This window comes from Mesoplodon densirostris, chromosome 2 (genome assembly GCF_025265405.1).
Source record: "Mesoplodon densirostris isolate mMesDen1 chromosome 2, mMesDen1 primary haplotype, whole genome shotgun sequence".
Lineage (NCBI taxonomy): Eukaryota > Metazoa > Chordata > Mammalia > Artiodactyla > Ziphiidae > Mesoplodon > Mesoplodon densirostris.
Genome location: NC_082662.1, coordinates 46,337,934 through 46,364,241, shown reverse-complemented (window position 1 = coordinate 46,364,241; position 26,308 = coordinate 46,337,934). Strand labels below are relative to the sequence as shown.

General features: G+C 51.8%; 1 protein-coding gene across 3 annotated transcripts in view; it reads left to right on the top strand.

Moving 5' to 3' along the window:
* GLIS1 (GLIS family zinc finger 1) overlaps positions 1 to 26,308 on the top strand; it is a 230,082-nt gene that overhangs the window by 129,025 nt on the left and 74,749 nt on the right. For all 3 annotated transcript variants that reach the window (XM_060083707.1, XM_060083717.1, XM_060083698.1), the window contains 2 exons: positions 10,398 to 10,575; positions 14,863 to 15,745. In XM_060083707.1, coding sequence (XP_059939690.1) covers positions 10,398 to 10,575; positions 14,863 to 15,745 — 1,061 coding nt within the window. The remainder of the gene's footprint in view (positions 1 to 10,397; positions 10,576 to 14,862; positions 15,746 to 26,308) is intronic.

Genomic DNA, 26,308 nt, shown 5'->3' with positions numbered 1-26,308 from the left:
TCTAAGAGATGGATCAAAAAAGATCTTGCTTCAATTTATGTCAGAGAGTGTTCTGCCTATGTTTTCCTCTAAGAGTTTAATAGTATCCAGCCTTACATTTAGATCTTTAATCCATTTTGAGTTTATTTTTGTGTATGGTATTAGGAAGTGTTCCAGTTTCATTCTTTTACATATAGCTGTCCAGTTTTCTCAGCACCACTTATTGAAGAGACTGTCTTTTCTCCGTTGTATATTCTTGCCTCCTTTGTCATAGATTAAACTATAGATGTGTGGGTTTATCTCTAGACTTTCCATCCTATTCCACTGAACTATATTTCTGTTTTTATGCTAGCACCATACTGTTTTGATTACTGTAGCTTTGTAGTATAGTCTGAAGCCAAGGAGCCTGATTCCTCCCGCTCCATTTTTCTTTCTCAAGATTGCTTTGGCTATTTGGGGTCTTTTGTGTTTCCATACAAATTATAAAATTTTTTGTTCTAATTCTGTGAAAAATGCCATTGGTAATTTGATAGGAATTGCATTGAATCTGTAGATTGCTTTGGGTAGTATAGTCATTTTCACAATATTGATTTGTCCATTCCAAGAACATGGTATATCTCTCCATCTGTTTATGTCATCTTTGATTTTTCATCAGTATCTTATAGTTTTCTGGGTACAGGTGTTTTGCCTCCCTAGGTAGGTTTATTCCTAGGTATTTTATTCTTTTGGATGCAATGGTAAATGGGATTACTTCCTTAATGTCTCTTTCTGATCTTTTGTTGCTAGTGTATAGGAATGCAAGAGATTTCTGTGTATTAATTTTGTATCCTGCAACTTTACTGAATTCACTGATGAGCTCCAGTAGTTTTCTGGTAGCATCGTTAGGATTTTCTATGTATAGTACTATGTCATCTGCAAACAGTGACAGTTTTTCTTCTTATTTTCCAATTTAAATTCCTTTTATTTCTTTTTCTTCTCTGACTGCCATGGCTAGGACTTCCAAAACTATGTTGAATAAAAGTGGTGAGAGTGGACGTCCTTGTCTTGTTCCTGATCTTAGAGGAAATGCTATCAGTTTTCCACCATCAAGAATGATGTTTGCTGTGGGTTTGTTGTATATGGCCCTTATTATGTTGAGATAGGGTCCCTCTATACCCACTTCCTGGAGAGTTTTTATCATAGGGACTTAATAGATTAGATGCAGTTAAAGAGAAGATTGATAAATTGGAAAATAAGTTAGTAAACAATATCTAGACAGAAGCATCAAAGTTAAAAAAAAGATGAAAAATTAAGAAAAGAGCATAAGAGAGATATAGAACATGGTGAAAAGTTCTAACATACATTGTTGCCCCAGAAAGATAGATAACGGGCAAAAGTAATATCTGAAGTGATCATGGCTAGTAATTTTTCAAAACAGACAGTTTTGCATGTAGGGGAGTGGAGGCTGCTCTTTCTTTAGTGTCAGAGAAGTTCCAGGCCTCTGTCTAATTAACCCAACTTGCATTACATGCCTATCTCTGAGCCCGTCACTGTGGCACTGTGGCTGGGGAGATGAGACCATGCTGATGGTCTAAACTACCCTGGAAAATGAATAAGAACAACAGAGAGAGCAGACACTTATATAGTGCCTACTGTGTGCCAAGTGTACTGTTCTATGTACTTTACATTTGGTATATAAACCCATTTTAACTTCATAAACTGTGGCACAAAGAAGTTAAGCCACTTGACTTAGACAAGGTCACAGCTGGTAAATGGCAAAACCAGGATTCAAACCTAGTCAGTTAGGCCCCAGAATCTGCATTCTTATCTGCTGTGCTATACTGTCTCTGCTTCTCAAGCCCCATAGATAGATATGGAAATATGGGACCCTATTAAGGTGAGGAAAGGAGGGAATGAATATTAGGTGTTATGGACTGGATGTTTGTGTCCCTCCCCAAATTGAAGCCCTAACCTATGTTGAAGCCCTAACCTATAGTGTGGCTGTATTTGGAGATGGGGCCTCTAAGGAAGTAATGAAGGTTAAATGAGGTCATAGTGGTGGGGCCCTGATCCAATAGGATTAATGTCCTTATAAGAAGAGATACAGCACATGTGTGCTCTCCCTCTCCTCCCCCCCCCACCTCCATGCATGCACTGGGAAAGGGCATATGAGGGACATAGTGAGAAGGTGGCTGTCTGCAAGCCAGGAAGAGAGCCCTCACCAGAAACCAAATCATCAGGGACCTTGATCATGGACTTCTAGTGTCCAGATCTGTTAGAAAATACATTTCTGTTGTTTAAACCACCCAGTCTATGGCCTTGTGTAATGTCAGTCCAAGCAGACGAATACAAGCAATCAGCTGCACTGACCCTAAATTTCTTAATGATGTGGAGCAATGTCTGGGTCACCACTGCCTTCCAAGTCTGAGAGAGCTGAACTTACATTTTGATTCCACCATTCAACAGATGCATGACCTTGGGCAAGTCACTTACTCTTCCTCTGGGAAATGGCATTAGTAATTCTGGCATGGAAAGAGCCTAGTACTGTGCATGGCACATAATCAGCACTCTATAAACTTTAATATTCATGATATATTACTAAATGAAAAAAGCAGAATACAAGAAAATAAGTATATCATCCTTCTTTTTGTCAAAAAATTATATGGATGCTTAGGGAAATACCATAGAGGTTTATGTGTCATCATGTCTGCTGTGGCTCTCTGGTTTGTGGTCTTACACATGATGTCTATTTTCTAATTGTTGCCTCAATACATTTTCTAATTTTTTCTACAGCAAATGTGGGCTAATTGGATAGCAATAAGAGAGTCTGAGGGAAAACTAGGCCCACATATGTGTTTATATACTTACCTGCATCTCCACGTGCAGCCAGCCTTGGGCTGCTCACTTCCTGGCCCTGGATGGGACAGAGTTGCAGGCTCACTCTGGTTTCTCTGTGGCGCCTCCATGCTGCTCAGGTTTTAGTGAGCCTGAGGTGAGCCTGCTCAGGTTTTACTGGCCTGAGTCCCCGTAAATCTAGCTTAGCTTTAAAGGGGAATTTATGGAGTTTTTTGTGACCTGGGATAAGAGACGCCGGGCGGCCATAAGCCCGGCGTGAGGCCTCGAGCATCAGGCTCTATAGCTCCAGAGACCCTGCCAAGGTTACAGACCCCCTGATGGGGCCTGGGACACCCCAAGACAGCTCTGCATTGAGCAGCCCATCTCGCTGGACTGTGGAGACTGGAGAAAAAGCTCCACCTTCCTGCTTCTCCTCTTTCAGAAGCCCCCACTTCCTGCTGATTGCCAGGCCTTTGGGTTTGATGAGGAGGGAAGAGAGGGGATGACGAGGAAGCACGGAGGCGGAAGGGGCCCTGGAGTGTGGATGCAGCACAGGCTTGGCATCTGCTGAGCATCCTTAGAGAGCCAGCGCTCACCTCCCTGGGCCTGAGAATGGAGCCTGATATTCCCTGCTGTTTGGGGTCTCTAGTGCCCCTCCTGCTCGGGCCTGGCACTCCCACTACTCAGAGGGGAAAGCTAAGGCTCAGAGAGGGGGCCTGCAGAGCCCAGGCTCAGACTCAAGACCCCGTTGGCCTGAGGCTGCCCTCTGTGGCCCCTGGGGCTCACTGCCTGGGAAAGTGGGCCACTGTTGCTGGAGAAACACTACCTCAGGGTGCTGTGACCGTGTGTCTCCTGCCTGTCAAGAAGGCAGTAGAGGGACTTTTACTAAAGTGCTGACTGTACCAGGCACCACACTGCTACATGTATTATCTCATTTACCCCTCACAGCCACCCCTTGGAGCTGAGATTCTTATCTCTGTTTTACAGATGAAGGAACTGAGGCTCAGAAGAGTAAGGTAGCTCATCTAGGTTGAAGCAGCCAGAAAGTTAATAGTGGAGCTAGGGCTTCAACCTAGGTGTGTGTGTGCAAAAGCTTGTTTTGTTTCCCCAAGTCACGGTGTCTGATGTAGAGGAAGCACGAAAGTGAACTTTGGACAATCCTCCCAGCCACCCCGCCCCCTTCCCAGTGTTTCCAAGCACCTACTGTAGTTCTAACCATGTGCTAGGAATGAGGGGAATATCCCCAGTGGGGCCCAGGTGTTGAGAGAACCTGCTTGCTGTGTGACTAGGACCAGCCTCTCCCCCATCTGGGCCCCTGTTTTCTCTTCTGTATGTGAAGTAAGTTGAACAAAATCATGTGTCAGAATGCACTGACATTCAGCCGCTCTGGAGCTCCAAGACCTTGTCCTGAAGGATTTCACAGACTCTAGATGAGGCGGGACTTTAACTGCACTTACAAGCGTCAATGTGGCCATACAGAGTATTATAGTCCTCACCTTGTGGTGATGTTGTGGAGATTTAGAGATCAAACATGTCGAGTATTTGGGACTTCCCTGGTGGTACAGTGGCAAGTTAAGAATCCGCCTGCCAAGGCAGGGGACACGGATTCGATCCCTGTTCTGGGAAGATCCCACATGCCACAGAGCAAGTAAGCCCGTGCGACACAACCACTGAGCCTGCGCTCTAGAGCCCAGGAGCCACAACTACTGAGCCTGTGTGCCACAACTACTGAAGCCCGTGTGCCTAGAGCCTGTGCTCCACAATAAGAGAAGCCACTGCAATGAGAAGCCTGCGCACCGCAGCAAAGAGTAGCCCCCGCTCACTACAGCTAGAGAAAGCCTGCGCACAGCAACGAAGACCCAACACAGCAAGCAAGCAAGCAAGCAAGCAAGAAAGAAAGAAAGAAAGAGAAAGAAAGAGGGAGGGAGGGAGGGAGAGAGAGAAAGGAAAGGAAGGAAGGAAGAAAGGGAGGAAGAAAGAAAAAGAAAGAAAAAAAGAAAAAGAAACGAAGGAAGGAAGGAAGAAGAAAGGAAAGGAAGAAAGAGGGAGGGAGGGGGAGGGAGGGAGGGAGGGAGAGAGAAAGAAAGGAAAGAAAGGAAGGAAGAAAGGAAGGAAGGAACGAAGAAAGGAAGAAAGAAGGAAAGAAAGAAAGAAACCACATGTCAGATGCTGGGTTAGGTGCACCCTAACAGGCAGCTATTCGCAGGGGCTGCTGTGTGCAGAGGTGGGGAAGCTTGGGGGAGGGCGGGAGAGACCAAGGAGCGTTCCAGAAGGAGATGCACTTCTGCTGAGCTCTGAGGGCCCAGAGAGATTTGGGAGGTGTCAGGCACCCTGACTGGAGGGCTGGGGTGTGTACAGTGCAGCAGCAAAGCACTGTGGGAGTGGGAGGTAATGCCCAGATAGGGGGTGAGCCCAGGCTGTGGGGACCCCTGAGCCAGGCTGATATCACCTCCATTTATCAGGTGCCACCAGGGGCTGGCCCTGCAGTCAGAGTCGACAGTGGTTTTCATGTCGTCAACACCCATAAAATGCTCCTTGTTTTATAGATGCAGGAAAGTCTTTCTAACTGCAAAGCCCACCTCTAACTGCTGCACTAGATTGGGGTCAGCATGTTACAGCCCAAGAGCCAGTGAGCTCTTTTTCTCAATAAAGTTTTATTAGAACACAGCCCAATCTTCTGTTTACATGCTGTCTATGGCTGCCTTTCATGTTACAACAACAGAGCTGAGTAGTTGTGGCAGAGAATGTATGGCCTGTAAAGCTTAAAATATGTGTTATCTTGCCTGTTACAGAGAAAGTTTGCTCTCTGAGCCCTACACTTGCCATGTGAGCTTGGGTAAATTGCTTGCCCCCTCTGAGCCTGTCTGGCCAATTTCTGACGGTTGTAGCAAAGCTTATAGGTGATGGCTATGAAATGTTTTGTGGACTGTAAAGTGCAGTACCCTATCACCAGCCTGGCACCTGGCAAGCACTAAAAGTCTGCTTGTCCATGAATGAGGAGCAGTCATCATGTAGGCCTTCCTGGACCCAGCCAATGGCTGCTTCTGGGACAGCAAGGAGGCGGCATCTGGGCCCGAGATGCTGAATGCATCATTGTCCCTCTCATGCAGACTTGGCAGTTTTCAGTGTAAATTAAAATTCCTGTGGGGAGTCACCTTATATGTGGTACCACTTTATAGCCAAGTCATTACGGTAATTTGCAAAGCTCTGTGGTGTGTAACTGGAGCCATTTGCTTTGGATTTGCTGGCTGTGACCTCATTCAGGCTGCCTAGTTCTGCATTTGGTGACCCCTGAGACTTGGGGGCTTGTCCTCCTGAGCCTGGCCTCAGGGTCATCCAGACCTGACCTTCTTGGGGATAGAATACTTCTCATACAGGGCCCTGCCTCCCAGCCCCATCCTGAATTCAAGGATAAATAGAAGAAGTAATTAGCATTATGATCATCATAACTTTTTGAGTGCTTGCTGTGAGATAGGCACCATGCCAAATGCATTGTGTTTGTAATTTTACTTAATTGTCACCACAACCTTGTGAGGTAGGTGTTAGCACCATTTTACAAATGAGAAAACTGAGGCTTGAAGAGGAAACTAAACCAAACTCTTATTACCTAGCCCTGGGGGTGCCAGTCCAGGTTCTGCTATGGATTTGCTGTGTGATTAAAGCAGTGTCTTTCCCTCTCTGAGCCTCAGTTTCTTCATCTATTAATGAAATAGTCACTCAGTCCCAGCCCTGACATTCTAGGTTTTCTCATCAATCTGTAAAAATGAACAGAGGACCTTCTCATCCTCCAAGCCTCCAAAGAAGCTTAATGTATGTGGGTAGAGTCAGGTCCAGGGTCTGCTCTTGGCCCCCTGTGGCACAGAGGGAGGCATGGCTGCTGGGTGCCAGTCCCTTTTCAGGGCACCCCCAGCCTGCCTCAGGGCAGCAGGGCTGACATGCCCCTCTCATTCCCCTGCCTTCCCAGAGAAAGACTCTATCCCTGCTCCCTGGAGATAGAGAGTAAGCCAGGGTGGGTCCTGTGATGCCCTTGGGGACAGAGAGGCAAGATGTCAATGGGCAGGAAGGCAGTGGGAGGGCCCAGGGTTGAAGAGTGACTGTAGCCACATCTTTCCAGTGGTGACAGCACCGCTGGGACAAAGCCTCTGGTTTAATTTCCAGGCGTTAAGAAAGCAGGTGGCCTGGAGCAGAGTCCAGCATGGGTTTGGGGAGACCTGGGTTTGGACTCAGCTATGCCAGCAATTGCCATGTGACCTTGGGTGGCCACTTGCCAGCTCTGGTGCTCATGTCCTTCCCTCTGTGAGGCGGGGAGGGCGATGCTTTCATCAGGGTGCTGTGAGAGTCACATAAGACAAGGGCTTGAATGGGCTTGGATCCCCGAGCAGTGCCAAACTGTGACCTAAGGGGCTCCTTCCTCCCTCCTTCCCAAAGCTGTGTGTTTATTTTTTGTAGGAAGACTTCTTACTGTATCCAGTGGAAAAGAAGCCAATAGTCCCCAATTGTTTGTCTGGTAATGACTGTTTCTTCCCCCAGAGGTGATGAGTTTGCATTCCAACTGAGCCCTTACTCCCTGTTTGACCTTGGGTAACCCACTAAAGTTCTCTGAGCCTTTGTATGCTCATCTGAGATGGAGTGGTCTTACCGCCTGGCAGAGTTGTTGCAAAGATTGAAGTTTAGCAGTCATTGTAATGGCTGCACTTTGACTTCCCCAAAGGCTCCCCAACATGATCTTATTGGAGTCAAAGGTGGGGATGCTTGTTTGGGGGTCCCCAGTCGTTCATCAGTTGGCTGAGAGGCAGCGGGACAGGACTTGAGCTTTGAAGTGTGAGAGATCTGAGTTTGCACTGTGGCCCCGCGTCTTACAGACCCCAGAGCCTGGTGGGAGGCACCTCATCTCTCCAAACTTCAACTTCTCTCATCTGGAAAGTGGCTGTAATGAGCCCACCTCACAGGGATGGACACTTAAAAGAATCAAATGTTCCTGTTGATCAAACAGGAAGGGCTGATGAATAGGGCTTGATACATGCTGGGCTCCCTGGCGCCTTTCTGGGGCCCCGCCTTCCATCTCTCCATACATCCTCCTGTGGGAAGGAGGGGTAGGTAACCCAGAGGTCCCCAACGGGCCTCATGGGTCCTTGAAAGAAGCTTGGAACCATGTCCCTGACCCAAAGACGCTGGAAGAAAGACGCTGGCAGAACAGCCCCATGTGGTGATGAAGCTCTCTTTGCGCCAAATGCTATTAACGGTCATAAAATCATCCACAGTTTTCTCAGGCCCAGTCCCAGGGTTTGCCTCAATGGGACAATAAAATCACAAGCAGAAACAATTTGGAAAAGGCAGAGACCGCCTTGCAGAGGAGGAGTTAAATGAGCGGCAGCCGGCTCTCATTAACTCAGGCCATTCACATTTGTTACCAGGGATTTCTTTTTAATTAAAAAACAACCAAGTTATTAAAAAATAAGCTTGTGAGGGGCTGGCCAAGCAGCAGCCAAAGCCAGCAGGAGTGAGCGTTCCTCACAGCAGGACATTGGCCCAGTGCTTGGCCTGGGAAGGTGACCAGAGGTCCGCTTCTGAGGAAATACTTCTCTGGAGACTTCTCACCTGCCCCGGGACCTTGAGAGCATGGCATTCTCATCTGCAAACTGTAAAGTGCTCGGCAGGTGAATGCCTAGTGCCTGTTCAGAGCTTTGGGCACTTGGCGAGTAAGCACTGAGCGTCTGGCCTTCTGTGAAGGGGCTGCCTGGGGGTGGGGTCCAGCTGGAATTAGGGTTGGGGGAGGTGGATCCTTGAGGATGAGGTTGGACTTCTGTCTTCCTAAGAGGCCACTTTTTATTACATAGTGATTAAGACATGGGTTTGGGTCTGATGGACCTGAGCCAGAGATCCAGCCCAGACTCTTACTAGCTGTGTGATCTTGGGTGAGTAGTTTAGCCTTCCTGAGCCTCTGCTCTCTCCTCTGTACAATGGGCATAATACTGACCTCTTCCTCCGAGGGCTGCAGGGGGCCCCAGTGAGGCAGTGGGGTCAGGGCCGCACATCCTGCTTAGCTTCAGGGCTGATCGTGTGCTGGTGTCAGCCCTTTTCTCATCTTAATGGTTTATCTCGCTCAGTGTTGACAGTCCCTGGACAATCCTTGGGCCTGTTAATAATGTTTTATTGCATCTGTCAGACACTTTATACTTTTCAAAGTGCCCTTTGACAATACAAGCACTTTCCACTCTGGGTGCACCACCTACTAGGCACCCGCGCTTGGCTAGGGCTCTGCACCTCAGCTCTCAACACCTCACAGCATCTCTGGAGAGCTGGTGTGGCTGTCCCCCTTTGACACAGGGGGACTCAGCCTCCGGAAGGGACCTGTCCGAGTCACAGACTTGGTTGGGGGCAGTAGGGGCTCACACTGGGCCCATCAGGCCCCAAAGCCCTTTCCTCCTTAGCATAATAACCCTGCCAAGTGACTGGGCAGAAAGCCCAAGAAGATAGCCTTCAGATTAACCCTCCTCACACTATAGATGAGAAAACTGAGGCCCAGAGAGGGCAAGTGGCTTATAACAACCATGTCTAACATGTTTGTTATACTTTATATAGGTTTTAAGGGCTTTCAAGGGCTTTATGTAGATTTCAAGACTAATTGAGGCACGTCTGCCTCAGTTTGTCTTCCTAAAAATCCCAGGAGTGGGGCACGGCAGGGCATCTGATAGGCTGTCAAATATGTATGACTGATTCACTTTGTTATAAAGCAGAAACTAATAAAAAAAATAGATTGGAGGAAAGAAAAAAAAAAAAAAAACAACCGTGGAGGGTAAGCTGTGACAGAGCGAAAGAGCGGCATGGACATATATACACTACCAAACGTAAGGTAGATAGATAGTGGGAAGCAGCCGCAGAGCACAGGGAGATCAGCTCGGTGCTTTGTGACCACCTGGAGGGGTGGGATGGGGAGGGTGGGAGGGAGGGAGATGCATGAGGGAAGGGATGTGGGAACAGATGTATATGTATGACTGATTCACTTTGTTATAAAGCAGAAACTAATAAAAAAATAAATTAAAAAAAAAAAAAAAGAACCGTGGAGGATACAGAGGCGTGAATGACTGTATACGGTGCTTCTATGGGGTAATGCAATTTGGAAAACAATGTGGATTCAGCTTCAGTGATAAGAAGGACTCATGCTGTTTGGTGAGCACCTCCTCCTTGACCTACAGATGTTAGTGATGCTCACTCGGCCTGCTGGGCAGCCAGCCCCAGCCATGGCCTTGCATCTTGTCAAATGAGCGCCAGGATCATAGCTTGTAAGCTCCAAGAGGCAGGAGTGTGTGTCTAGCTCACCATGTTTCCTGCACCCGGATAGTGTCTGGTACGTTGTAAGTGCTCTGTTTGTGTAAAGATCAGTTACCCACTGGAACTCAGCATCTGCATCTGAGAACTGGGGATTTTATTATTGATCCTGCTGGTGATTATGGGAATTAATAGGTGTCCCCAGTGCCTGGAATGCAGCAAGGGTTCAGTTAGTGTTTCTCAAGGGCACTCTGTCCCACCCGGTACCCCAGTGACTGCCCTCTGCAGGCCATCCCCACTCACTTTGTCTCCTTTTCCTGTCTCTCTCTGCATAGTGAACGGGAGCTACGGCCACTGCACTCCGGGCTCGGAGAAGAGTCTACTGGACCTGGACCTTGCTGAAGGCCCTGGCCCCCCCTGCCGCCAGGGCCTGTTTCTCCCTGCAGGAAGCCCACCACCCCGGGGCCACCCCTCAGCCTGTGAGAGGCTGCTGCATTTCCCCCACCCCAGCAGGTATGTGCTCCAACCCCATGCATCAGCTGCCTTCTGTGGACGGTAGCTGGGAGCCACAGATCTAGGGGCTCCAGACCTCACCTGGTCTGCCTGGCTTGTGGGACACACAGGGAAACTGAGGCACAGGAGGGCCAGAGACCAGCCGGAGCCCAGTAGCACGTGGATGGCTGCCTGGTCTAGGCTCTGGACCTCAGCATTGCAAGGCCCCATGAGAGACAGGAGTGGCTTTATTGAGGTGTGTTTCCCTGTTGCAGAAGCTGAGCTGACTTTACAGAGAATCAGTCATTTCAGAAGAAGAAAAAGATTCAGAGGATGGGGGGAGAGGTTGGGGAGGGAAGACCCAGCTCAGGGTTCACGCATGCTGTAGTGATGAACCCTGGACTGCTCCGAGAGCCGAGGGGGGTCCCTCCACCCAGGCGTCTCCTGCCCCAGGAAGCCATCACCCCATAGAACTCTGCCAGGTAACCATCATTCAGTGCTGGTGCATTACCAGTGATGTTCACCTCTGGACAGATGTTCTGCCAGATTGCATATGGGGCTGAACTCTGCCTCCTGTGGCTTCTCCCAGGATCCAAGCCATGCCTCTGTGCCCTCTGGTTTGCGGACAGGCAGAGGCCAACCACAGACAGGCCTCTGCACCCACCTGCTCAGCCCTAGGGCCCTGAGCCAGTGCCTGGGGCTGCTGGCCTGGGGCCTGTCTCACAGATCACAGAGTCTAAAAACTGGCCCAGTTGCCTGTTTGCAATTGGTTCCTTCACCAGTCATTTATCGGGGGTGGGTGCCTTGGTGAAGGAAGCAGAGATCTCCCCGACAGAGTTTACTTTCCAGTGGGAGCTCCATGGTGGGAGATATTACTGATTAGCAGGATGCTTATTCTTCCCACATGGAACCATTTTTCTCTGAGAATGTAGATTCCCTGTGGCTTTCTTTGGTATTAGTGAGACTTCTGATTTACAGGAGTGTGTTAGTCTGCTTGGGCTGCCATAACAAAACACCTCAGGTTGGGGGGCTTAAACAACAGACATGTATTTCCTCACAGTTAGGGAAGTTGGAAGTCCAAGATCAAGGTGTCTGCAGGTTTGGTGTCTCCTGAGAGCTCTCTCCTTGGCTTGCAGATGGCCACCTTCTCACTTGCTGTGTCCTCACATGGTCTTTTCTCGGTGTGCACACCCCTGGTGTCTTTTCTTCTTACAAGGACTCCAGTCTGGTTGGATAAGGCCCCACCCTATGACCTCATTTAACCTTAATTACCTCCCTGAAGTCCCTACCTCCAAATCCAGTCACAAAGGGGTTTAGGACTTCAACCTGTGAATTTTAGGGGGATACAATTAAGTACATGATGAGGATTCAGCAAGCATCCTTTAGACTTGGAGCTGTGCATTGTTTGGTGACAGTCAAATGCATTTATCTGCTTGATTGTTCACTGAGTCCCCCCTGGCAGCATCCAGTTTCTCCAGTGAAATTCTATCTCATGGCAGAAGCTACACTAACCTAGTGAAAGCTAAGGAAGTAGATTTTTGTTTTCTTTTCTCTTTCGGTAGAGACGATCAGAAACATCGTTTGTCATTTTGAATGTCATTTGACAGGGCACAGGAGAGTCTGTACCCAGAATCCTATGCCAGCATCAGTCTGAGTTGCTGCCACCTCTGCTGCTGACCTGGCTCTCCCAAACTCCCTCATTTTCCTAAAGAAAAAGAGGGCCCCAGCCCCTATCCCATACCCAGTTGGATCCTGTGCCTTCTCCCTCCCGCCAGATTGCCTTGTGTTTGGGGTCTCTCCGTTCACGCGGCTCCCTCTGATTCAAACAGATCCAGGTTCACATTCCTGCTCTATCACTGCCTGCCTCTGAGGGCTTGGGCAAGTTGCTTCAGTTTTCAAAAGTGTCAAACAGATAGTAGTCTCTCCCTTGGAGAACTTGGCCATGCCTTCAGCTACCATGCACCGTTACACTGTTAGGATTTATGAGACGGCCCCTGGGAAAGCACCTGGAGTTGTCCACTTTTTCTAGGGACCACACTCACAATTTCTAGAGATGTGATGGGATTTGTCTGGGGTGTACAGGGCTCAGCGGCAGAGCAGGGCCAGAACCATTGCCTGGTCTCACAGGGACACTGAGGGCAAGGGGAGGGCCTGCCTTAGCTGGCATTCGGAGCCAGGAAACCCTAAGGCTTGAGCTGCCCCCTCCCTGCCTGATGCCATTCAAGGTTTTGCTGTTGATTATTTGGATAACTTCAGTCACAGAACACCACAGCTGTTCTCTTCTGGTGTTGGGTGCTTTAAGCTGGCGCTGTTTTTAAAGCAGTTGCTTCAAACAGATGCTTACCTGGCTGCCCTTCCCCATCCGTGCCCACCTCTGCCAGGCCCAGGATCATGACCACGCAAGGAAGAGCTGTGCACTTATTTTTTTTTAACCTCCACAAAGTCACAGCTTCAAATCCGATCTTTAAGCCCCTCAGAGCTTTCTGCTGGCAGTGGTGGGCCCAGGATCCCCAGCCCTGGAGATGGGGGGTATGTGTTTGCTCCTTCTGATTCCACCTGGTGACCATGCTCTGGACAGCAGAGTTTCTGGGAGGGAAGAGAGGTCTCTGGTGAGTGAGGCAGAGAATTGTTCAAGTGTAGTTGAGAACCAAACAGAAGAAGAGCCCCTCCCCCAACCTCCTATCCAGGGAGCACTTCAGGTTAGGTCTACACAGGAGAACTCTACACCTGGGAGGGAGAAGGGGAGCCTGGGTTCTGGTCCCAGCCCTGCTGCTGGTTTGCTGCTTGTGACTGCAGTGAGCCCTGTGCCCTCTTGGTAGCGATGGGGTTGGAGCCAGTGCTCTCGGAGGGCTCCGGGCTCTGACTTTCCTTCTCCCCTGTCCTGTCCCCTCCCTTCCACCTCAGGGCTGGAGGGGAGGATGCCACAGCTGCAGGGAGCCCGAGGGGGAGGGGCTGGGGCTACAGGGCCACGCTGGGAAGCAGAGGGACAGGTGATGGCGCCACAACCCCCAGCTGCAAAGAGCCCCAGGATGGCAGTGTTAATGATGGCAGTGCTGATTGCCCCATTCACCCTGCTGTCCTCTTCCCAGAGGGCTGTCACAGCATCTGTTTCCTCCCTTGATCCTGGCAGCCTCCCTCTGAGGTAGGGAAGGTTAGTCCTTATTTCACAGGTAGGAAGACTGAGGCTCGGATGGGGACAGGTATGAGGGCACGTGGGGTATACTAGTCAGACTTTGGGCACATAAGCAGGCCTCCTGTTCTGCCCAGCCAGCTCCTGGGGCTTCTCGGACCCTGAGCCCAGTGTCACCTTGCTGGTCTCTCCCCTTCTCAGAGTCCTCTGATGACTGGCAGGCCCTGATATCTCTTCTTGCACTTATTTGTCCCACATTTGGGAGAGGCCTCTTCTAGGAATGCATGTACCACATGTGTGATGATAGCATCTTGGCCAGCTGGGTCCTGCCCATCACCATCCTCACCCTCAGGAGAACCATTCGACGCTGGGCTACAGGGAGAGGCCCAGACCACATTGCTAAGTAAGGTTCGCTGAGCTGCGAGTGGCTGAGACCTGAGGGTTAAGAGATGTTAACCCAGGTCTCTTGCTGCCCCACCTGGCTTGCCTGCCTACAGCTTCATTTTGGACATTCATGACCTTGAAATTCCGGACATTCCCCCCAAGAAACTTTTCCTCAGTTCTTCCTAGGATGACCCCTCACTGTGATTGTGATTCAAACCCCACCCGCTGATGTTCACAGTGGAAAGAACAGATTGCTTGGGGCAAAACATCACGTTTTTAGAAATTAAGAAAGATTACAAGAATTAAGAGAGATTTAAGGGACAAGTAAGCAGAATTTAAAACAAACTGGACCTGGTGTCCCTCAAAGAGCCATCCTCAGCCTTCTTCCTCCAGAAGTCACTAGAAGGTCACGGGGAGGGGGACAGGGCAGACCCAGGGAGGCCTCAGTGGCAGGACGGATAGCACTTGGGCTGGAGAGGGTGGGCTGGAGTTAATAAAAGGATGAAATGCGCTCCTTTCTGGCATCCTCCTCGGCACATTCATGTCTTCAGACCTCCTGCCTCTCTTGAACCTCTTCCCAGCCCCCTCCTCTTCCTCTCTCTCCCCTTCTCCCTCCACATTCTTCCCTGCTGACCGGGCAACCAGTCCTGGTCTTTCTGCTGCCAGCCCTCAGCCTCGCTCTCTTGTTCTGGGCTTCTCCACCCCTCGGTCCTCAGGCTCCCCACCGTCCCCTGCCCGGACCTCCCCACTGTGGAGTGTCCACCCTCTCATGACCCCTGTGCACTGTCTTCCAGGTCGCCCAGGCCCCAGGCCACCTATGTGAACGGAGGCCTCCCAGCCACACAGCACATCAAGCAGGAGTCCCTGCCTGACTACCGGGCCATGACGGAAGCTCGCGCACCCCTGTCTGCCCACTGCCGGGCCCCGCCAGCCACGGGCCTGCACACAGACCTGGACCTCTCGGGCCGAGGCCCCGCCAACCCCGCACCTTCCTGCTACCTTCTGGGCAGTGAACCCAGCTCTGGCCTGGGCCCCCCGCCTGAGGCCCACCTGCCCGAGGGTGGCCTGAAGCGCTGCTGCGTCTTGGGCCTTCCCCCTGCATCCTCAGCCTCCGCCGCACCCTGCGCCTCCTCCGACATCACCTCCATCATCCGCTCCTCCCAGACAGCTCTGGTCACCTGCGTAAATGGACTCCGGAGCCCCCCTCTGCTGGGAGACCCGGGGGCCCCTCCCAAGAGGGCCCGGCCCAGCCCTGCGTCCACAGAGAGCCACGAGGGCAGTCTGCAACTTGAAGCCTGCCGGAAGGCCGGCTTCCTGAAGCAGGAGCCCGCGGACGAGTTCTCAGAGCTCTTCGGGCCTCACCAGCAGGGCCTGCCGCCCCCCTACCCCCTGTCTCAGCTGCCGCCTGGCCCGGGCCTTGGAGGCCTGGGGCTGGGCCTGGCGGGCAGGGGCGTGGCTGGGCGGCAGGCGTGCCGTTGGGTGGACTGCTGTGCAGCCTACGAGCAGCAGGAGGAGCTGGTGCGGCACATTGAGAAGAGCCACATCGACCAGCGCAAGGGCGAGGACTTCACCTGCTTCTGGGCGGGGTGCGTGCGCCGCTACAAGCCCTTCAATGCCCGCTACAAGCTGCTCATCCACATGAGGGTGCACTCGGGCGAGAAGCCCAACAAGTGCATGGTGAGTTCCCACGGCCGCCGGGCTGTGCCCCCGCCGCCCCCAGCAGAACAGCACCCACCTCACTGCCCTGGGAGAGCCCTGCCTAGGCTCCTCACCCTGGGGGCTGGCTGGGATGTGGCCACTGGTCACAGTGGTCAGTGCCCTGTCACTGGGAACCTTGGCGGAGGGCCAGGTACCCCATCCTCCACCCTCCATAGCCTGTTGTCACACACACTCGTTCAGGTGGTGACACACGTGCTCTGAGGTCAAAGCGGCTCGGCCAGCCTTCTCTCTTACACACAAATGCTGTGTCACACCTGCCGATGGCCAGGTGAGTCATGGAGAGTACGCTCTCCCCCAGCACTGGCTCTTCACCCAGAGTCCTTCCCAGGGAGGCTCTGGGGCCTCCTGGAGCAGCCACAGGCTTGATTTCCTCCAGAGAGCACCGAGTCCTCACAGGCTTTCGGCTTGAGAGCTGTGGGTACCCAGGGCAGGCTTTGGGGTAAGGCCAAGGGTTAGCAGATAAGGCCCTGGATAGCACCTGCGGTGTTCTGGCTGAGGCTGAAACTAAGCTTTCCAGGGAGAGACACACACACACACACACACACACACACACACACGCACGCACGCACGCACGCACACACACACACACACACGGCACCCAGGCCTCCAGCCCTTCTAAGTGGTCATCTGCATGTTCTGCTCTCACTGTGGTGGAAATCCGTATCAGAGGTTAGAAATTTAGTCTTAGTCCCTGATATCTTTAGCCAAGCCATTGTGCCTACCCACAGGGCCCAGCCAGCCACCAGGACAGGCGCCTGCCTGGGGTTGGAAGGGCTGATGGAGCCACCAAGGCCCAGCTCTGTCTTCCCAGCTGCTGGGGCTTGGGTAAGGCAGAGGAAGGAAGCAGTGTGTTTGGTCTTCAGGGCCAGTGTTGTAGCCAAAGTTGAGTTCTTCCAACACTTGTGTGCTGTCACTGGGCCCTGCCTCATGGAGAACTCAGTCTGGGAAGGGGTGCAGCTTGGGGAGAGGTATACCTCTGTCCCTGCTCAAAGTGCAGGGCAGCATTTGCAGGACCAGGGAGAGGCAACCAGCAGCATAAACTCCATCCTCCTGGGACCAGCTGCTCACCCTTGGGGCACATCTGCTTGTGGAGCTGTGAGCTGGGTACCCACTGGACCAGCTTATTCAGCTTTGAGGAGGCTGGGTCTTGAGGATGACAAGGAATTCACTTTGCAGACAAGTGAGGGTCAGGGTTGGCATGCTGGGGTCGTGGGGAGTGAGCAGGCTGAGAAGCTGACTGTATCGTGTGTCTTTGGGCCGAGAGTGTGCTGGAGGCAGAACTGGTGGCTGGGCCGGTTCCTGGCGATGCCCCTGTTCCTTTGGGGTGTTGTGACACGTGCCTTGTGGGAGGGCACGCCCCTGCCTGGAAGGAGATGCCCAGCGGACGTCGCAGGGTAAGGCTCCTGGACCGCAGACAGTCCTGTCTCTCTCTGAGATCCTGCAGTTGACAGCTGCCGGGCTACAGTTCTCCTTCATGTCTTCTCTCCTGGGGTGATCCCAGTGGTGTACGCAGGGTCCTCGAAGAGGCTGCCTGGCCTGAACCCTGGTGTGGCGTGGTCAGTGGCCTTCTCGCACTCAGGCTCCCGTGTAGAATCGCGGCATCCAGGAGTTCCTGTGTTAGACATGAGGGACCTTGGAGATGATCTAGGCCTTCCCTGTCGATTTTCCAGGTTGGGAAATTGATGCCCAGTGAGTGGGTCACAGAGGCTCAAATCACTCAGAGCAGTCTCAGGATCTCTCTGTAGGGTTTCTTCTCTGGGGCCAGCCTGCCAGAATCTCTTTTGCTTCAGCAGATTCCACAGAACACTGGCTTACACCTGGCTCTGGAGACAGACCTGGACCTGCCAAGATCTTTGCCTGAGGGCACTCACAGTCAGAGATGCGTGGGAGATGGGTGACAGGGTCTGGGATGGAGTTTGCATCGGCCCAGGGAGGAGAGATCTAGAAGGGCTTCATAACAGGAGGTGATGTTCAAGCCATGTCTGTACTTACCCATGGTTGTGTTTAATCTTTACAAGAGTCCTGTAAAACCAAGGGTTTTTATAGGTGAAGAAACAAACCCCACATTGGGGGTCAGTAGGGTCCAGCTGGCCTTCCACCTGCTGCTGTGAGAACACTTCATCTTGCCTCTTAGGGGGTTTAGGATTATGGTAATAACAGCAGCAAGCAGCTCCTGAGTGCTGACTGTGTGCGGGGGCTATTCTAAGCACCATGGTCCTCCTACTCCATGTGGTCCTCACAACAACCCTATGGGGCAGATACTATTAATCCCCATTTTACAGATGAGGAAACTGAGGCTCAGAGAGATGGCATAATTAACCCCAGGCCACACAGCTAGTTAGAGACAAACCATAACAACAATAATAATAGAGGCTAATAATCACGATAGTAATAATAGTATTGATAAGAACGATAAAAATAACTTGCCCAGGGTTACACGGCTAGTAACCATTGGAGTGGAAGTTGAACTCACATCTTTCTAAGCCGTGATGCTCTTGTTTGTGTATATCTTCTCCTGTTAAACTGATTATTCTCTGGGGTCCAGGTACCAGCCCTGCCGGGTGCCATCCTCTGGAGATGGTAGCAGAGATCTCTGAGCTCCGCCCTGCCCGCAGTGGGAGTGCTCCCCCTTCCTGCGAGGCTGGTGCAGTAGGTAACCCAGGGGAAGGGGCGGGCCCTAACCTGCACCCCAGATAAATACAATCTCCCTTCCCTGTAAAATTATTAATTTCTCATGACAGGCCTCTGCTACCATGTGCTGTAATAGACAAAGGAATTTTGGACCCGGAGCCTCTGGAGAACAGGAAATAGATGAGACACTTTGATTGCAGAGTAAATGGCCCACTAAAATAGCAGTTAATCCTTTTATTATCTTTCCAGCAGCCGTTTCCACAGTTCTTTCATGAGGTAAGCCTTCCCCGCCCCGTCCAACTGTAACACTCCCATCCTCACAGCTGGTTCACATTTAGCCTGCGGAGCCTCTGCTTCCGCACCGGGCGGGCCTAGAGGTGCCTGGAGGAGCCCAGCTCCCCTCTGCCCAGGCCGTTCATCCTCAGGCTCAGCCGGGGACCCAGGACTCGCCTCACTGGCCCACAGGGTGCACCGCCCGCCCCCCACCCTGCCCTTTCCGCAGCCCTTCCACGCCGTCCAGCGGAAGCCCCTTAATCTCTTTGCAATATCCTGTTATGTTTCTTACGTTGTCGGAGTCGTCTTAGCCTTATTATATTTGGGGTTTCATCTGTGTTACGATAGCAAGGGTACGTCCAACCCAAATACTGACGCGACGCCTCGAAGACGTTAACTTTGAAAAGATTACTTTCTTGCTTTCTTAGGTTGGCCCTCTCAGACGGTTGGAATTCTGATTGTCTGAGACTGCAGAAATTAGTAGACTCTGAGTTTGCACTTCTCCACATCGAGAAAAAGACAGGTAGAGGAGAAAGAGGAAAACTTCTTATAACCTTGGGTTTTATGAAATAATCATGACAGCAACCCCTGACTTTTGTGAAGAGCTTGACCAAAGCTGTGAGCGCAGCATGAAGGTGTAAAAGGCAGGTGAAAACCCAAGTCCGGAGTCACACCGACCTCCGGCCCTGCCACTTACCAGCTGTGTGACCTCAGGCAGGTGACTTAACCTTTCTGAACCATAGTATATACTCAGTTGTAAAACGGGGTGATAATAGTACCTACCTTTTAGGACTGTCGTCATTAGGATTAAAAGAGATGACATAGGGAACTGCTTAGTTAATTCTCATCTTCCCCAATCACACTCTTCACACTGATGGTCTTGGGACATTCATACATTAGCCCTAGGAGTTAGGACAGGATCTTTGACAGCTATTTTACAAATGAGGAACCTGAGGCTCAAAAGAGCCAGTCAGGAGTGGAACCTGGACTTGAGGTCAGCTAACTGCTGCAGCCTCTGCTGTTGTTGGTGAGGTGGGCAGAGCTATCACATGTGCTGGTGGCCTTGTGGTCAGGTGTCTGCCAGCGATGCAGAGCCCCCGCTCGGTGCCAGACAGTGGCTGTTCGGGGTAAGAAGGGGGAGCCAGGGCAGAGGCACAGGGAGGAGGCTCTAGTCCCTGCCCTCCAAGTTCTGATGCACAGCTGGAGCCTTGAGGCTGGACTTAACATCCTGCCCGGGTTCCTCTGGCAGCTGCAGCCGCACTGACCATCGGTCTCCATCCCTTACCCCGCCCAGTCTGTCCTAGGTGCCACTGGACCTGGGACCACGGGTATACCTCAGAGAGAGGCTTGACAGGGGGTCCGGGATAACATCTTATGGAAAGTCCTGAGGGAGAAGAGACCTAATATATTCTGAGACAGTCTCTCTCCAGCCAGGGATTACCATGCCCATTTTACAGAAGAAGAAACTGACATTCAGAGATGCAATGGCATGCTCTGTATCACCAGGCACAGCTGCCTGGACCATTCCACAGGCCACACTGCCCTCTACCACTCGCCTTTGCCCAGCTTCTCTATTCAGCAGAGTCGAGTCCTCGTGCATCTCACATCACAGTGTGTGGGGGTCCCAGGGCATCTGCTCCTTCCGGCCCCCATGTCCTGAGACCAGCCTAGTGGGTTGGGCACATTCCCAGGCCAGCTGACACCCCTGACTCATCTCAACATCTCAGGCTCATCCCAGGGAATTATCCGGGAGTTCGAGATGTCTGAGCTGGGGCTTTACCAGTCCATCCTCATCACGTAGGGAGAGGGCACGGGGAAGACAGGCCCTGAGAGGATGGGGGTCCAGGATGGCACAGTAAATAGGGCAGCTTCAGTGGGCAGGGGGTTTCCCGAAGGGGCCGGTAACCAGAAGTTGGGGAAGTTAGACTGTGGGAAACTGACCCTCGACTGAGGGAAGAATCCTCCCCTTGAGACACTTGCCTCACTGGAGGGGCAGCAGCCTCTCCTGTGTGCCAGGAGTCGGGGGTCCAGAGACAAAGATGATGCGATGTGAGACTTCTAGCGCCGTGGGAAGGATTCTGCCCTTGAATCTTGCGATCTTATTGCTGGATGATGGAGGGAGGGAGGGAAGCCAGGAGCTGAGGATTTGAGCCTGGCTGCTTAAGCTTGTTGGAGTCAGTCAAGGGGGGACAGGAACGTTATTGAAATACTCATTGGGTGTTTTTCAGTATTGAGGGCTTCCACACATGTGTGATCTCAGCACTCAGAACATTCCTGGAGACTGAAATTATCCCCATTTTACAGATGCGGAAAGGAGAGTCCAGTTCATGCCCAAGTTCAGGCCCCAAGTGCATCATGGGGTCAAATTTGAACCCAGGTCTCAGCCTGACTCCAAGGACTGTGTGCTAGCCATGACCCCAAGCCACCTCCCAGGCAGAGAATCATCAGTCTGCTTGCAAATGTCGAGAGAATATCCAGATCTGAAACTTATTTGGCAAGCGGACACCGAGCACCTCCTGTGTGCCAGGCCCTGGTGGGCCGTGGGGTCACAGAAGGGAATCAAAGCCAGCCTGGCCCTGTGGAGCCCTGATGGAGCAGGGAAACAGATAGACGTCTGCATTTAACTACTTTTCCCAAGCCAGCGCCCCATCATCTTGAGAGCCTGCAGGTCCCTGCCCTGCTGACATGATGGGTCTTTTGTCCTATATGAGAGGAGAGAACACTCATGGGATGAAGAATAAGACATTTTACCTTTTAAAAAATAAATAAGTCACCTGAAAACAGTCTCCGTTTCTGGAGGCTGGGGTTTCTGGTAAGATTAAAAGGCTGCAAAATTGAATATGGTTTTAAACCCCTTGCCCTGGAGGAGCCTGCTGTACATGAGCCCATAGAAGCCAAGCTGTTCCAACCAGGTCAAGCCCACCCACTTTGGAAACAGAGGCCTGAGCCTCATCTCGTTCTGGGGGTTGGGGGCGGGAGGGTCTGGGTAGGAAAACCTTTCTGAGCAAAGGCAGCCATCTAGTTTGCATCCAGATATGCCCTCGTTAACAACCCTTACTGAAGTCCCTCCTCTGGGCCTTGGCTTTTTCTGATACCTCTGCCTGGAATGCCTTTCCCAGCCCAGCAAACTCCTAACCTTCCTGCACAACCCAGTCCAGTGTCCCCTCCTCGGCACCCCTTTTCTCCGTGTGTCCTGCTCTCCCAGCACTGTTGCCCCATTTATAACGGTGCTCCTGGTATGGCTGAGTGTCTTGGGGACCACATGCTCTTTGGCACCTGGCCTGGCCTTGGAGGCAGAGGAGTTGAGTCTGCTCCCGAGTACAGAGGCTCTGCCCTAGTGGCCATCTGTGCTCTCTGCTCCGACACTGTGTGACGTCGCCCAGACACTGCCCTCCAGAGCCATTTCCCATAAAGTTACAAGAATGCAGGGACCTTAAAGATGGTCACATCCATCCCTAATCTGGTGCTTGAAGTTTTCCTGCAAGAAAGCCTTAATCTGAAACCTGGCTTTGCCACCTAGCAGCCTATGATTGTGTGCAAGTAACTTGATTTCTCTAAGCCTCTGTTTTCTTACCTGTAAAGTGGAGGGAATAGAACTGTTGTGAGGCTTCGATGAGGTACTATACATGAGATGTTACGTACTGCCTGGCACACAGTGAGTGCGCAACAAATGGTCTGACTGCTCTGGGCACTTTGCGTTAGGAAAGGAGAAGAGGGAGGGTCTAAAAAGCACAGGGGCCATGCAGTCATGAGCGTCCCTAAAGGAACAGAAAAGGCTGTAGTAAGTCCCAGCTCTGCCATGGATGTGACCTTGGATGGGTCACTTGGCTATGCTGAGCCTCAGTTTCCTGAACTGTGAAATGGGTTTAATGCCTAGCACTCTGTGTTCCTTGGGTGCTCAGCAGATGCTAATGCCCTTTCCCTCCTTGAAGCCAACGTTCCAGCTCTACAGATCTTGGCTTACACTGGATGCCTTCCTATCTCCCTCAGTTTTTAAAAATCAAACTCAGGGACCTTCCTAAGGAGAGGCTTTCTGGAAACTCCAGCTTTGCATTCAACTCAGAGCCCTGAGGGCCCCCTCTCATCACTGTACAGAGGGGGAAACTGAGGCCACAGATGGAAGAGGCTTGCCTGGGAAAGAGGAGAGAAAGGAGACAGGTGGAGCTGGAGACTCATCCCAGCTCTGCTGCTCACTGACTGTGCCACCTTGGACAAGTCACTTCACTTCACTCCTGAGCCTCTGTTAATGTATCTGTACAGTAGGGCTTCTGATGCTCACCCCAGAAGAGTCTCTGTGAGGGGTGGACACCTGTGGTCCACCAACTGCAGAGGGCTCTGCAGAGGGGACCAAGTTGAGTCCCCATCTCCCAGTCCAGTGCTCCTGCCTGTAACCCGGCCCCAGAGTACACAATCACCCTCATAGGCGTGTCCCTCCCAGATGGGTTTCCCATCGGGCACAGAACCTTTTAGCCACATGCTCCCCAAATGCAGTGCTTGGCCTTTAGGCCTCTGTCTGCAGCTCTTCTAGCTTCCTCCTTCTCTGCTTCGCAGTGCCCCCATACCTCCCCCCTCTCCCTTCCACCCCTATCCCCCATCCCTCCTACTCCCATTCACTTCCCCATCCCTACCTCATCTCCATCCCTGACTCCCCGCCCTCCGTCTTATTTGAATTCTGAGCCAGAATTTGGTGAGCCAAGGTGGACCAATGGCTAAAGGTATAGGATAACTGTTGGGGTTCAAATCTCTGCTCTGACCCTTAACCAGCCGTGAGACCTCAAGCAAGTCACGTGGCCTCTTTGAGCCTCAGTTTCCTGTCTGTGTAAAAGGGAGAGTGTTGTGAGAATTAAATGAGATCATGTATATGGAGCACTTACCTCATGCCTGGCAAAATACTCCATGCTTGAAAACAGGAGCCCTTGTTCCTTTTTTTTTTTTGAGTCATCAAACCCAAGCTCTCATAGAATTGAGAATTCCTGGGAGCACCAAACTTGAGGGTACAGGAACACTGGCCAAGTTTTGTGAACTCCACACTGCTTTATGGAATATGAAAAAAATTAAGGATAAAAAAAACACAGCCCTCTGAATTGAATTTAAAATAATAAAAAGAGAGAAAGCTTTTGAATTTAATGTAAATGGAATTGAAATGATTCTCTTATTGGACTGAGAAAGTCAGATAAAATCAACAGTGACTTGAAGAAAGTGTCCAGAACATGTTTTCTAAGAGGGACATCCTGGAAATGGTAAACTTCATGATTGAGCATTAATAGGCTCTGTCTCCACAGGATGGCAGATGGGTTCTCCGAGCCAACTGCACGCGCCTCACTTGGCCTGCTGCAGTGACTGACCTCATCCATTAAAGGGGTGATGGGCCGCACCAGCGCTACGGCCTCAGTCACCTCCAAGACCCAGGACACTCAGCTTACCTGTTCCCCTCCCTCGGGAGAGTGCCTTGGGCTCAGCTGTGCTGTCTCCCCCCATCACATCTGCCACCTTTTCAACACAGCTTTGTTGACACCCATACTGTGCCAGGTTTGATGCTAGAAGCGGGAGGCGCAGCCTCAAAGGAGGAATGGTCTGGTGCCGCAGGAATTAACCAAATGCTGCAGAGGCACAGAGGAGGGAGAAGGCTTCCCCCAGGATGTCATGAGAGCTGGGCTTTGAAGGGAGGGTAGGAGCTTTCCAGGTGCAGACCATGAGGAAAGGCATTTCAAGGAAAGGGAACAGCCTATGCAAAAGATGTGACAGTCTTGGCCCTTGAGGGGAGCATAGGTAGCCTCTTGTGCTTGGAGTGTGTTCCGTGCATGGGGGCTGGGAGTAGAAATGGCAGCTGGAATTGAACCTTAAAAGGCCTTGAAGTCCAGTAGGAAGAGCTTGGACTCTGTCCTGAGGCCAAGGGAGAGAATGGTGGAAGGGTTCTGAGCAGGAGAGTGACACGATCAGCATTAACGTTTAGAATGTTGGTCGTGTGGTGGGTGCGTGCGAGGGGGAGCAGCAGCAGGCAGATGAGGATGCAGAGGCCCAGGAAGGAGCCTTCTTCCCGGGTCCACCAGAGCAGACAGCAGCACCTGGCTGCCAGCCAAGGCCTGGGCACCGCAGGCCAGGCCAGCTCAGCCCAGCGAGCCGTGCCGAGCACAGTGTCTGTACCTGATTGGGTACCGGAGCTCAGTCCCCCTTTGGAAACAGCATCCAGCACATTTACCAGTGGGAAATGGGAAAGGCATTTCCCATAATGTGGCTCCGTAAAGTTTGCACAACTGTTCTTTGTTTTCCGTCCATCCCCACGATAAATCTTCCTCCACTGCCAGGACTGGGGCCTCCGTGGTCTGTAAGTGATTACAGCGCTGACTTGTGCAGTGCTTGCCCCCTCAAGATGCATTCTTCTGACGTGGGTAATGATAAAATGAGAGTCCATCACTGAGACTCACGGCCTTGCAAGTGGCCATTTCCAAACAGCTGGGAGGTGGCCGCCTGATGGAGGGCAGCCTGCTCTTGCCTCCTGCACGTACCCCCCAAGCCTCCCTTGATAAGTCTGCCACGTTGGGAGCATGAGCCTTGGAGAGCAGAGAGCGTGGTACTCCTGGGCTGTGTGTTTCTTGGGGATATCGGTCTCTGCTGGGCATGGAGGAAGGCAAGTGCCCTGTGAGTGTCCAGCTGACGTTCCATGAGCCAGCCTCTTCGTTGTACTGAGCCAGAAAGTGTAGGGTTTTCGAGCTGAAAGTGACATTTGTAGCTTCCCAGGGCATGACCAGGCCCTGGGGTGCAGTTTTGATGGGTGTAGTTCCTGTGCTCAGGGAATGCACAGGCAGTGGCAGGATCCCTGTTTTATAGTGGGCTCGCTGAAATCCACGGAGGGGAAGCTACCTGGCTGGGTGTCACGCCTGGGACTCCACCTCCTGTCCCTGGCTCCATGCTCTGTCATCTTCCCACTGCCCACAGCTGCCTCCTGCACCCCTATTTAACCACAAGTCTGTGCTCCCCAGAATCTGCTGAATCCCTCATTTGGGGAGTCAGTTTGGCCTATGGGGTCATTTCTGACCAGGTTTAGTTGCCAAGGAGCATGATAGCAATTGGAAGTCAGGAGAGTTTGGCCCCAGGAAGAAAAATGAGTCTGCTGTGCCTCCAATCTTCCCCAAGATCCCACCCCCCACTGACTGCTCCCGTTGCTTCTCCCCAGGCATCCAGGACCAGAGGAGGTGGCCTCGTGGAGGCCATAAGTCCGAATGCCTGTGTTTGCACTTTTGCCGTTTGCTGCTGTGGGAACTGAGGCACGTAGAGAGGGTTTGGCTCATTGAGATCACGGAGCAAAAGAACCAAAGCTCAGGTCCCTTGCCTTCTGGGGCAGTGCTCGTCCCGCTGTGCAGAGCCGCAGAGTCTGTTGAGTACCTACTATGTGCCAGGCCCTGTGTTGACAGCTGACTTACGTTGCCTCCACCTGTACCATCACCGCCTCCCAAATTCTGGAGAACGCTGGCTTGTGTTGTGTTCGCACTGGGGAAGAACCTTCCAGGGAACCTCATCTGATGCTGCTCCCAAGCCCTGCAGCACCTTTTGACAAATGGGGACTCGAGGCCCAGGGTGGGGAGACAACCCCCTGGAGGTCATGCAGAGGAGATGGCT